The sequence below is a fragment of the Manis javanica genome, chromosome 5, assembly GCF_040802235.1.
Source record: "Manis javanica isolate MJ-LG chromosome 5, MJ_LKY, whole genome shotgun sequence".
NCBI classification, from domain to species: Eukaryota; Metazoa; Chordata; class Mammalia; order Pholidota; family Manidae; genus Manis; species Manis javanica.
Window position 1 is genome coordinate 158617327 of NC_133160.1, and position 13778 is coordinate 158631104.

General features: G+C 37.0%; 1 protein-coding gene across 3 annotated transcripts in view; it reads right to left on the reverse strand.

Annotated features, from left to right (window-relative positions):
* SLIT2 (slit guidance ligand 2) overlaps positions 1 to 13778 on the reverse strand; it is a 361018-nt gene that overhangs the window by 67614 nt on the left and 279626 nt on the right. For 2 of the 3 annotated variants that reach the window (XM_073237782.1, XM_073237780.1), the window contains 6 exons: positions 12491 to 12634; positions 12215 to 12378; positions 11237 to 11260; positions 7527 to 7677; positions 4882 to 4956; positions 3186 to 3329 (listed from right to left, as the gene is read on the reverse strand). In XM_073237782.1, coding sequence (XP_073093883.1) covers positions 3186 to 3329; positions 4882 to 4956; positions 7527 to 7677; positions 11237 to 11260; positions 12215 to 12378; positions 12491 to 12634 — 702 coding nt within the window. The remainder of the gene's footprint in view (positions 1 to 3185; positions 3330 to 4881; positions 4957 to 7526; positions 7678 to 11236; positions 11261 to 12214; positions 12379 to 12490; positions 12635 to 13778) is intronic. The other variant, XM_073237781.1, reaches the window with a different exon arrangement.

Genomic DNA, 13778 nt, shown 5'->3' on the forward strand with positions numbered 1-13778 from the left:
TTCTCGGTAGCTACAGTAGAAGCTGAATGGAAAGGAGGCAGAAAAGAAACCAATAGTTACAACAGATGAAGAACTGAGAGCATCTCAGGGACTTCCAAACGTCAATGTCAACAAGGGCTAGGGACCCACACTTGACTGAGCATCCCCAAGCTTGCACAGATTATTTATGTATAAAAGTTATTTCATTAACAGTTTGATCTTAAAAAAGAGGAAGTGGTTAACAGATTCTGGCTGTTCACAATGAGGTTTAAGCAGGCTTCCCTGGAAAAATTTCTGACCATGTATGTTTCAATCACTGCCATCAATAGGATTAACACTGTTGTAATTTCCTTATCACTGCTCAAGTTTTGGCTCAGTTCTCAATGCTTTGCTGAACTGTTTATTTGTGGATCTTAGAAAAGGAATGAAAAGCTTCTTATAATCTCATGCAAAAATGCCTAATTGCCATAGATTTTAATCAGAATTAATGAAAAGTTCATTCATTTTCCTTAATTTTTCTAGACATGGGTTGACCACCTTATTAGAATATGTGAAAAAGAAAGGAACAAATAAAGGAAGAACACAGTACTAGTTTGAGTAATTTTGAATGCTTGCTAGTCCTTGGAGTAATTTCCCCTTTAGTAAAGCGATCTGCTTCATTTATTTCACAGGTTAATTTGTGTTTTCTGAAGATGTACCAAATATACACATCATCCCACATGTTCTTTCATAAAGTAACTGGCAGTCCTCCACTGAGAAGTGGGAGTCTGCGTTCTCTTCCCTGGAATCTGGGCAGGAGTTTGCAAGTTAGTGTTCAGACCAGCAGAGTGTAAAGGAAGTGACACTATGTGTTTTGTGAGAGCAGGAAAAAAAAAATTAACACAGTGGTTCTTCCAAATTCTAGATTGCTCTATAAAAGTAGTAAAGAAATATCAGCTTTTGCATTCTGCTAAGTCACAGATAAGAAGAAAGGATGATGCTCTCCTTATCAAGGCATCATTTTTGTGTTAGGAAACAAATGCAGAATAAAACATTTCTATCAGCACTATCCTTTGCCATAAATAATAAAGAGCACTTGGTCTTAATCTTGGTGGAGACGTGGATCCCTGAGAGAAGGAAGCTTTGCTGTTTGTGTCTAGAAAAATCCATAAGTACCCATATGTACCACATTTTGCCTGCAGTGTCAGATACTCAAAGACTCACTGAAATGTATACATGCACTAGTAAAGGTTTACCGTTCCTAAAGGGTTAAGGAGTCCAGGGCCTGTGGGGGTATCTTGTCAAAATCTTTATGGCTCCGAGCTGAAAGATACCACTTAGAGGAATAGATGTGTCCAGATAAATCTAATTTAGACCTTTCAATACTCCAGCCTGGCTCCAAATGTTATGCTTATTGTTGCAGAATGGGATTAAATAGTGAGCCTGTGGATGTCTATCTCAGGTGCCAAAACGTAAGTGGAATAAAAATATCAGAAATCTAATGAAGGAGAAAGTTAAATTTAGAGAACTTGTCTCAGGGAGAGCCCTATGAATGGAACTAGTTGGAAGAAATATTCTGATAAGCTCCTTGGGGTGGTGTATGAACGGACTGTGTGCCCCTCAAATCCGTGAGTTGAAGCCCTAAGTCCCAGTGTGACTGTTTGGAGATAGGGCCTTTAGGTGGTAATTTTAAGTTTAAATGAGATACTAAGGGTGGGACCCTAATCTGACAGGACTGGTGTCCTTATAAGAAGAGGAAAGGACAACAGAGGTCTCTCTCAGCCTGCACATAGAGGGAAGGCTATGTAAGGACACAGCAAGAACGCAGCTGTACAAGCCAAGAAAGATCTCAGCAGAAACCCTCTCAGCATCTTGATCTTGGACCTCTAGCCTTCAGAAGTGTGAGGAAATGAATTTCTATTGTTTAAGTCATCCAGTCTGTAGTATCTTGTTATGGCAGCCCAAGGAAGACTGATAGAGGGGAAAAACAGGACCCAGCCCCCAAACATACACACTGCCCCTTCTAGAAGGTTCCCATAACAAGTAGTCCCTTCGACTACAATTCTAAGAAGGGAAGCTGCTGTTGACTGCAGGCTTCATGTTTTGCTGATTACTTGAGACAGCTTGGAGTCTGTGGTGTATTTCCCTTGCTGTCCTTCTATATTCCTCCTCCATAAAAAAGCTGAAGGAATATTTGCATAAGATTTTGAAGGGGCTCCACATCAGTCCATGAAAGGGGACAGCAAACTGCAGGCTGGTCCTGCTGATAGGTAGGTCCCAGGCCATCCCCACGAAGCTTAAGAGGCCTGTGTCTACTTTCATGGGCAGAGAATTTTCAGTAGGATTGAAATGTGGGATGTTATTAACATTTCTTCACTGGCTGAAGAAATGCCCTACTCCCTCTGTATCTGATAAAAAGTAGGCAGTGGGCTTCCTCCGCTATCAGTCCCCCTGGGTGTAACCCTGAGGGGCCGTTTGGGCTGGCTGAGGGTTTAGTAGAGACAGTGGAGCCTGGACTTCTCCCAAATGCAGTCACCAAGGGCTGCTCTTGATTAAAAACAGTTTCCTTCATGTTTCCCAAAAGCTTTAGAGTTTTGGTTTGAGGCTCTTCCAATTTTTAGGTCACCATTTTTGTCAAACATGATTCTGTATTTTAGAGATAATAAAAACTACGTATATTCACCATAGAAAATGCAAGTAACACAAAATGTCCTTACTATTCAATCCAATCCCCATCCTCTTTGGCCCACAACCTTCTGGAAACACAGAATATCTTTTTCCTCATCTCCCTACCCCTGAGCAAGTACACATAAAGACACACCTTTTCACATGTCTCCTTTAAAATAGATGGTAAAAGGACGGCCATCAGTCAGTGTCTATCCTTCTCTAAGACCTTCTAGGCCAGACAAAAGCGGTTTTCAGCTAAGATGTGAGAGTTACTCTACCACACGGGGTAAAGTAGACTCTGATGCTACAGAGCTCAGGCCAGAAGGGATTATTAGATGAAGGGCTTTGAGGAAAGGGAAGAGAATGGTCATTTCCAGGCAGAACAGGGGAGCCAGTCCGTACAAGCAGTGGAGAAAGGACCATCTTTCCGATTGGGGAATCAGCAGCTAGGAGAGACTCTTTTGACCTCCTATAAGCACCACACTGAAGCCAAGGGTATAATGACCAATGAATTTCAATTCTGCAGTAAAAAAAATCACAATGCAAACAAGAATACTTACAAGGTTTTAAGGCTTTCCAATCCCTTGAACATCTTATGCTGAACATTTTCCAAACGATTACTCGTGAGAAGTATTTCATTTACTCCAGATGCTCCTTCAAATGCACCCTCTTCAATGTCTGTGATCTTATTGTTGCTGAAGTTTCTAAATAAAAATTATTGAAACAAAGATTTTCAACCATCTGTTTCTGATGGTGAGGACACTGAGGCATGTTTGATTGACCTCCACAATCTCCAAGCTCTTCACTGCCCAGAACACCCCAGGCTCTAAAATGATATCACTTCCTTAGTTAGTCAAGCCCAAATGATAATAATACCAAGGAAGACTTTCCTACAGTGAAACATACCAGCCTGATCAATGTCAGAATGATACACAAGAGTCCCCAGGAGCATAATATTTTTGAGGTCAGGTATTGAGATCCAAAAACCTTTTTGTCCACCACAAAACTTAACAAGGAACTTTTAAAAAGAAATGCCCCTGATAAAAACTATTGAATGAATTAGTGACTAAAATAAAGCACTTGGGTAGATAGAAGAAGGATGGATTAAAATGTGTTAGTGGTGAGATGGCATCAGAAATGTTATTTGGATATTGGTGGGTTGCTGGTTAAACTTCTCATGTAATAGTGTCAAAACAACCATCTTAACTGTCAGTATTTTGTACGATACAAGTCACTACAATGCTGTCCAGAGGGCAAGAACATACAGTTGAGGTAACACTTTTCCATAGGTTCTATCTTTCTCTTTGTCATTGTTCATTCCATGATCAGAAATGGCCCTAGAACAAGGATTAGTTTCATGTATCATTTTATTTCTTTCAGAGCATTGCATATGGTAGTTATTCAATAAATATGTGTTGAATTGAAGGCATGCCATAGTTAAAAAGAAAGAGTTAGTGTCAGTGAAAAAGGAGGACAAATAAGCAATTAGAAATGCAGGCATATGGAGGTCAAGTACATAAGAAGTAGTTTCAGTCTGCTCTGCACTTAAGTGTATGTGACCATGGGCCAATGCATACATAAAAACACAGATATCACAGAAGAATACTCCTTTTCTCCTCCTGATGTTTCTTCTTACATGGGAGCGGCTCATTGGCTTTACACTCTTGGCCTTTGTTCTGTCCCTCCCTCCTCCTCAGGGGGGTAGAGAACAGTCTGAGTGCTGTTGAAACTGCTGAGCTTAGAAACTTATTTTAAAATATGAGTTGTGGACGTGTAGTGACACAGATGAGCTATCAAGCCAGTTTACCAATCATTAATTTTGACTATCTTCTAATGAAAGTTTAATGAAGCAAAGAGTCAAATAGTTGACATGAATGTGCTAAAAGAGAAATAACAGCATAGTTTGGGGAATAGTAAAGGAAGTTACAAAAAATTACTGGACGCATCTCTAAAGTGCTTAGACTGCTGCATTCCTGCTGTGGCCAATTAACAGACCAGCTGTCTGAGTGAAAGTACGATGTTAGGGTCTGCTGCAGAAATGATTGGTATTGCTTGCATACATAGAAAACAGGCGATTAGTCAGGTTCCTCTCAGAGATTACCCTAAATAGATGCCACAGGTAGTCACTGTATGGAAATTTCTCTGGATCTTTGATAGCTGCCCAATTTCCAAAGAAATCTAAATAAAAATGCAAAGGGATGGGAAACACAACAAAACAGTACAGAAATTGTAAAAGATGGCTAATGCACAGCTTACATTTTACGTAACTGAGGAAGTTTCTTGAAGATTCCGGTAGCTTCCAATACTGTGAACTCATTATTATTGAGACGCCTAATTAAAAAAAGAAACAGAAAATATTCATCGCCAACCGTCAGGAAGGGATTAAATTTGATTTCTCATACAGAATTGTAACATTATTTAATGATTATCCTAATGTAAAATATAAGATACATGTCAGAAGATTTGTGGGAATTTCTTCTGTTCATTCACATTTTAGTGATTGAATAAAATATATTAAGAAGCACATGGTAAAGACAACCAATAATCAAAAATCAGAACCAGCTCTCATTCTGTAATCGCTAGAACACTTCTCAAACTTTCTATTTCAATGTGCTCCTCCTCTAAAAAGCATTTTAAATCATTCTTTCCTAATCACTTGCTCCATAAATTTTTTTACTAACTGCTTTAGACATATACTTTACATGCCATAAAGTCCACTCTGTTAAAGGACACAATTTAGTGGTTCTTAGTGTACTCACAAAATTGTGCAGCTATCTTTGCTACTTAATTCCAGAACACATTTATCACCCAGAAGAGAAATCTCATGCCCATCAGCCGTCACTCTCAGTTTACTTCCTACTGCTATCAGTCCTTGACAACAAAAAATTGACTTTCTGTCTTTAGGATTTTCCTATTCTGGACATTTCAGATAAATGGAATTATGCCATTTATATAGTCTTTTGTGTCTGGCTTGTTTCACTTTGCATAATGTTCAAAGGTTCATCCATGTTTAGCATATATCATTGACATTTCTTTTTATGATTGAATAATATTCCACTGTATGGACATACAGATACTTTTCCATTTATCAGTTGCTTGGATATCAGGATATTTGAGTTGCTTCTACATTTTGATTATTATGAATTATGCTGTTATGAACACTGGTGTAAAAGTTTTGTGTGGATATACAATGTTTTGTATACACACATGGGTGTGAAACTGCTGGGTCACATGGTAAATCTGTATTTAACTCTGAGGAAAAGCCAAATTGTTTTCCAAAGGAGCTGCATCATTTTATATTTCCACTAGCAATGCTGGAGGGGTCCAATCTCACCTGCTTTTTTTCCTTTTTTCGGTTTTTATGGCTATTCTAGTGGGTGAGGAGTGTTATCACATTGTGGTTTTGACTTGTACTTCCCTAATACTTGATGATAATGAGCATTTTCATGTGCTTATTGGCCGTTTTTATATCTTCTTTGGTGAAATGTCCACATAGATAATTTGACCACTTTTTAATTGGGTAAGGATATTTTATTGTTGAGTTGTAAGAGCTCTTTATATATTCTGAATATAAGTCCCTTATCAGATATACTATTTGCCAATATTTTCTTATCACTATCAATTTTTAAATATATAGCTGAAAAAATACTTAACTTCTTAAACCACACACAATTTTTGTTGAATGATAAATTAGATGCTAGTTTCTAATATGACTCTTCATTGATAACAGAACCTATATATGGCATAATCATTCAATTATTGTTTGTGTATTATTAGAAAGAAACATAACTCCCTGCAGACCATGAAAATAGAGTTCCGGGCTTTTACTGCATGGTCTCCATTCATTTCTAAGTGTTCTGGAGCTAAGAAATAGATTCATGAACTAACAGGAACTTACAAAAAAGCAAAGAATCACTATAATCACAGGGTAGTTAGTTTCTGTCATCTCTTTGAAAGCATTACATTATTTTTAATTATTCAAATTACTTATAATTCATTAAGTAACAGGCATAAGTTGGCACAGTAGAAGACAAACTATAAAACACAATCCCTGACATCAAAGGGCTATAATCTAAAGACAAAAGGATTATATATTCACAAAAGGACAACTAACTTTGCAAAGCTGTTAATGATAAATACCAGAGGAAGCCATCCATAAACACTGCTAAGATGCTCAGAAAACAATGAGATTTCACTAGGTTTCTCATGGATTCTCAGAGCACTAACATTAAATATCTTATTTTTATAAATGAAGTCATTAAAGGCAAACCATACATGGACATCGACTCTATAAATGATTCAAGAAACATATTTTAGCATTTAGTATGTGCTAGTCCCTATGTAAGGGTTATAAATATAGATCTGATCACAGTGCCTTTTCAGCTTTTCCTGCTATTGTTCAGAAAAACTATCCTTTGTGTTTTAATATTTGATAATCACTGGGTCTTTCCACCTGTGATTCAGTGAAATAGTAAAACAGATACAAAAGAACAGCGATTGAATTCATAATTAACAGATTCAAAATGGTGACTCTCAAACTATTTCATTGCTGTAAAAACTAAATACATTAAAAATCAATTAAATGCTTAGCAAAGGGTGTGTGCAGAAATTTTATATATATCAAAAATATCAATTTAAAAATACACATCAAAATAATGCTATTATTATCAGCATTATTAAGTGCTAACTGAATTTTTGAGAGGTAGTTTAATTTCTGTAGTTGTATCTCAGGCCAGAAAGATAAAGATAGCCTTCAATATATTCTCGTACAAAGAGGAGTTGTGCCAATGTGTGCTAATTAACATCAATGTGATTATTGAGGCTAGAAGGCAAAAATTGCAATGCTTCGATGCGTTCATTCCCTCCTTCCCAACCTGGATTGTGTTGGGGGATGAACTTACAGTTCCGCAGTGTACTGGGGAATGTGGTCTGGGATTTTGGTGAGTTTTTGATTGGAGCAATCTACTGTGGTCCCTTCACAGCGGCACTTTTCAGGGCAAGCCAGATCTGCAAAGCAGTCCCCACTTAATTTTGATCGATAATCTTCTGTACCTATTGAGGATTCAAGCCAAAAAAGGAGATACTGAGTATACAGGTTAGAATATTTGTTTATTTGTAGGAAGAAAAAAGTAAGATAACTATAGATTATGCAGCAGGGAGAAAACTTGGGGAATTTTGGTCAATGGATGTCAGGAGAGGGTTAAAACAAGGGCTTGGAATTTGCTGGAAAAAAGAGCAACCAGATTCACAGGACAGGAAAACATTAATAGAGATTAGCTTTTCACAGCTGTACTTTCTGCTGATCCGGTTATGAGCCATTCTAGCCTATTTGACAGCTAATCATACAATGGCTATTAATTGTTAAAAAGTTTATTTTTTCTCTGAGTCAAGAATTTAAAATGTATCCAGTAATAAACATATTCCTATATATCATTTTAGATTAGGGCTTTCAAGGCAAATAGATGTACTCAGGTTTTTCAATAGATGTACTCAGGTTTTTCAATTTTCTGTGGTCTTTGATTATTCTCTCCCTCTCACATAATCTTCAGAAATGTCTAAAAAGCCCTCTTTTTTTCATTTTGGTTTTATAAAGAGAGACAAGTAAATCCTGATTTAAGCCTCAGCAGCTCGTCATGCTGTAGAAAGCTGCGTGACGTTCCATGGTGCTTGACGGAACCATGTTTTACTCATACCTGGCAACCACATGGTTAGATCAAGCACAACAGAAAATCTCGCTACATAATCACTACACCATCCACTAGGCCAAGGGTAAGACCAAGAGGAAAGATGAAGGGAAGCAGGAGAAAAGCTACAGACGTTCTGGAAATGTAATACTGTTTACATGACATGCATTCTTCCCGCAGACTGTTTATGACCATAGTAAGAGTATTACTACCGAAGATTTCCTGGAAACACAAAGAAGGGGCTATACTGAAAGGTGCCTCCACCGTTCCTCAGAACTGCAGGATGGAAACAACAGCTTTCGGGAACAACATCCGGGAAGAAGTTGAAGGTGAGCTACAAGGACAACAGAAAAGCTCAAAAGATCTGTGGTTTCTTCTTGAAAAAAACAGGTGCAAAAGACCCAGACAAGAAGAAGGTACATCAGGATCAAAAGGTAGGACATTATGTTTCAGATCAGACACTTTTACTTACAGCCAAAATGGTGAATTCCTGCAAAAATAACGATGACCAAGAAGTAAAGAAAGACATAGTAATCCCAATTAAGATGAATATGCATTTATATAAAACTAACTAAAATCTCTTCCTTCTTTGCTTATTGTGGCAGTTACAGGGGAATGACATGGTATGATAGCAACTGTCATGCTTTGTAAAGTTTTAAAATAATTTTTTGAAGCACGGTGGTCTTATAGGGAAAGCATATGGCATATGAGATGCATAGCATATATTAAGCTCTTGTTGATTTCTTAAAAGGTGGACTCTCTGCAAGACAGATTTTCTTTTGAGTTATTGGTGTAATATCTAGAACGTCATATAGAATGGTGGTGGGCAAGTAATCGGGTAAATTAAGTGAAAAGCTAGTCATGGAGATCCTTAAGGGCTAGCATTAGAACATTTGGATTAATCCTTGGGTTGTGTCTTAAATGCTTTTCGATGATCTTTTCAACTTATGAATAATGTCACATTAGTGGAAACGGAATTAGAATTTCATGAGAAATCTGGAAACCTGACTATAATAGTTTCATTAGATCTAGCAATTAATGGCATGAGATTTACGGAGGATCTGTTGCATGGTAGTTCAAGCTTTTGTCTGAAAAGTGAAATGAGGAAATACTGGGAACAAAGTCTAAATGGTAAGTACTTTAGGTATCTTACATTTAAAATAATCTGCATTCACTGCAGTGACAATAATGCTTATTTTATGGTGGATCTTTAGGTAGGCTCACCTTAAAATCTGGAAAGAAAAAGAGACAGGTGGGTGACCCAAAAAATTCTTCTGAGTCCTGACTTCTACTATTATTATTCTTTTAAATAAAGCAAATTGAATTATCTGAAATTGACAATTAAGCCATGAGATCTGATATAAGATGTTATTTTCCTAAACCTTTTTTTGGCTGCTGTCAATAAGGGAGCAAAAGCATGTCAGAATTTATGAAAATAACCTGACTTTGGTTCTTTATTTGGTGAATAGGAAATATTAATTTATAAATTATTAATAAAGTATGTTTAAATGTAATAGATCAAATAATTTGGGAACGATTATAAAACTACTGTAATTTTGAGAGTTAAGTAATATTAATATTTTATCCTGTTGGTGTTCTGGTGATTAGAATATGCCTTTTCTGGATAACAGCTATCAGATGAAGTTCTACTTAATAAATAGGATAATGCGTTTTAAAGATTGCCAAGGAAGGACAAACAACTGTTATTTCCAACACATTCCTTCTTATGCAGCCAGTTAATATATAAAGTATTGCTCACTTATCTCAAAATAGGTAGTTAAAATATCTGTTAAATGCATAAAATTATTCAAATTATATTTCAATTTGGCAAGCAACACATATTTCCTTAAATTGGAGACCAAATAAAGAGCTCTCCTTAAGAAATAATGTAGGATCTTGCATACTAACACTGTTTTATTTATAGCTGTTAAAATATATTATAGTCTGGAATATGCCCAGGAGATGGTAAAGGCCGCCAATCAATTACTAACATGTATTTTTATATAACGGTTTAAAACAAACAAGTCAAGAGGCATTTTACACAATAGGCAGGCAAGGAGAAAATAATTAAAGAAACATATTTCAAAGAACTAGTTCTAGAATCATCAGCCTTGATAGTGTTAAGACAGTAGTGGTAAAACATTTCATTTATTTTTCTAAGACATATTCATCTGCCTAAATTATGCAGGGCACCCACTGCCCATGAATTTTGGAGGTTTTCAGGTTAAGGTCAATATTGTTTTTGTGGAGTTCTACTTTGATTCGAACTATGGAAGAACATAAAGTTACAAAGTACAGCGAGCTGCTGGAAATCAGCAGGAAGCTGCTGTTTTTGTATAAAAAGTGAAGCAAGAGTAAGCGAAGTAAGGAACAATTTTTTAAGGGACGTTTTCCTTTACATATATATACATGTGTGTGTGTCTGTGTGTACATATATATATACATACATACATATATATATGAAATCTCACATTTGAAAATACAATTCCATGTGTTTGTGACTGATTGCATGTAGAACTAGTTCTTTGACAACAGAAAGGTCTCTGTCTTTAACACCAGCTCAATAAGCTGTGTTTTAAAAACAGGTTGAGAGGGGTCAGGTATACAACGTAAGGAGAGAAATTGATTCAAGTAGAAAGCCATAGGTTCAAACGCTCGAGCTACTGTGAGAAATTTTAGATAATGTGCCCAAGTGAGAGAGAGAGAAAAAAAGGTGGGAGTTTAATAATATATATGTTTAATGTCAGAAGCTGCATGCAAAGGTGAGGTTTTCAGGAAACAACTACAAGTAATCTCTACAGAAGTAAATCTAGCTACAGAGTACCTATTGTACTTTCAAAAGCATGCATTTCAAAGTTTTAGAAGCTCTATTTTATAAGGAGAGGAAAGGGTGCCTGCAGTTAGTCCTACTACCGAGCAAAACCTACCTGGAATGAAATACTGTTCTTTAGCTAAATAAAAAAAGAGAAAAAAAATAGAAGATGCACCTGAATGTCAGCAAGCAGAGATACGAGTTATATTAGATTAAGAATGGACTAAAGTTACTATAGATAATTAAGTGAAAAATGGATATTCACAGCAGTGGCTGAAGTATAATAATGTACAGTGAGTAGTAAATGCATCTAGAACCATGGACAATAAACAGCTTTGCTTCAATATTAGCTTTTTAGTATGAATTAACTGCCGAATGTGAAATACGCCTGGAATCCTTATTTAGCAAACTACCCAAAACATATAGAATGTATTTTAATATAAGAAGATAGAAAAGATTAGACCAAAGTAAATAGTAAATTTCCATGATATCACTTGCTATTAAATATTAATCAAATGCACCTACATTTAGCTTTTATAAATAAATGTCATATTCCCAAAATGTTAAAGGTGGCCTTTTGAAAAAAATGTATCCTTACAGTCCTTTTCAAAATAAGAGAATGCAAAATGTGGAAATAGTGTGAGAAGCAAGTCAGAAGTTTCCCCCTACTTCTGAGCCTGAAAAATCACATAACCATGTCTCAGTTCACTTTCTGAAGAAATGAAAACATGACTGATCACCTGAAGTTTCTCAATGGAGAACAATACAACAAAAGTAAGACTTCATAGATTTGAAAAATATTCTGAGTTAGCTGAAAGACCCCTGGTTAGGTTCAAACGCTGAGAGTACAGTATACGAAGTATCTGACCATCTTTTTTCTTGGCTGGTAGCCTCTTTTTGCTGCCTATAGTGTTAAAAATGTTACATATAGGAGTGCTATGTGAATTGTGTCTACAGTTCTCTATCCTTTTCTTCATGGACAGAAGAAAAAGAAACATGATTCTACAATGTTTGGTAATTCAGCTGTCTCTAGGTCCCACATAACCACTGTTTTTGGTAACACAGGGAAATGTCACATGAAGTGTGAAATTACCTGAACAACGGAATTTCTTGCTTTTGATTTGTCCAATTCTTTTGTTCGCCAGACGCCGGGGGCTGGTGCAGCGTGCACCACTGGTCTCAATCGGGTTGGTATGGAGATAATCCGCCAGCCACTTGAGATGACAGTCACAAATAAAGGGGTTCTGGGCCAAATGCCTTTCAGAAACACATACAGAACACTTTTATACATAACTTGCAACTAACTGAACTCTCAAACTCAGAGTGAAAACAAGGGTCATCAAACTTGATCCAAATCATATATACATACATAGTTTGAATGGCCCGGAGAGGTGAAAAGGTCCCCTTGGCAATGGTTTGAAGCTTGTTGTCATATAAGGAGAGAAGGTTCAAGTTGTGCAGATCCTGAAAAGCATCTACCCGAAGGCAGTTTATCTTGTTGGCATTCAATAATCTGTTTGATCAAATAGTCGTAGAATTAAAGTGTAGCATCTCACTAACCCGCCTTGAAGATTCTGTACTCTTTGAGAAAACCCAATCGAGAAATGCATTTAAGTTCAATGCTAATGTTTTAACTGTAATAATTTAGCTTTGCAGGCTGAAGATGTGGGGTTATGCCAGCTAAAATGAGTGTCATGTTTGTAATGAATGCCTACATTTGGTGGTATTTATATATTTATTTGATACAAATTGTTAAGCATATTCTCTGAAGATGTAGATGTAGCACAGTAGCCAGAGGCAGGTGAGACCCAGCCTCTGCTGTCAAGGACGCCATAAAAAAGCACCTTAAAACATTAGTCCCTCGAGCTGCTCTATGAAAAAGTTCAGCAGACTCTGAAAACAGAAGCATGAGCAAGCCTTCCACAACACAGATCAGATCATATCACCCCTCTCTCAAAACTATGCAATAACTCCCAGTTTGCTCTGAGTGAAACTCAAGTCCTGACAATAGCCTTAAAAACCAAGAGGATCTTTACCACCCCCTTCTGAACCCTGTGATCTCTAACTTCTCTCCTGGAGCTATTCAGCAGCAGCCATGCAGGCCTCCTGGTGGGATGGAAAGTTCTCCCAGCCATCGGCCTGGCTGCTTCTTTGAGTCCGCTCAAATCTTACCCCCTGGATTCAGCTCACCCTGACTACTCTCTTTAATCCTGTCAGCCTTAGTTTGCCCTCTCCCCCACCTCCAGCACTCTCAATTCCTTTACCTTGATCTACTTTTTCAGTTTTTGTAAGTACATCTTTCTGTTCTGCATGATTTATTTAGTATGTTACTGCTTTCATTTGCATGTTCCTCCCCCAAAGATAGACGCTCCAGACAGCAGTGATATTTATTTTGTTCCCTGATGCCCCCATGTGCCTGGCATCTACTAGGTCTTCAACAAAATATTAAAACTTTATTACCCTCTGGGGAGTGACATGGTACATTACTCTCTTAAAGTCCCCTTTAAAATACCCACTGAACTTGGTGTAACACAGTATCCCACAAACTCGTTTTTTCTCATTCATGAGAATATTCTACCCATATTCTACACCGATCTTCTGTGGAACTGCAGTTTACAGTTCATACTTTGGCAAACACCATTCTTATGGGTTGTATG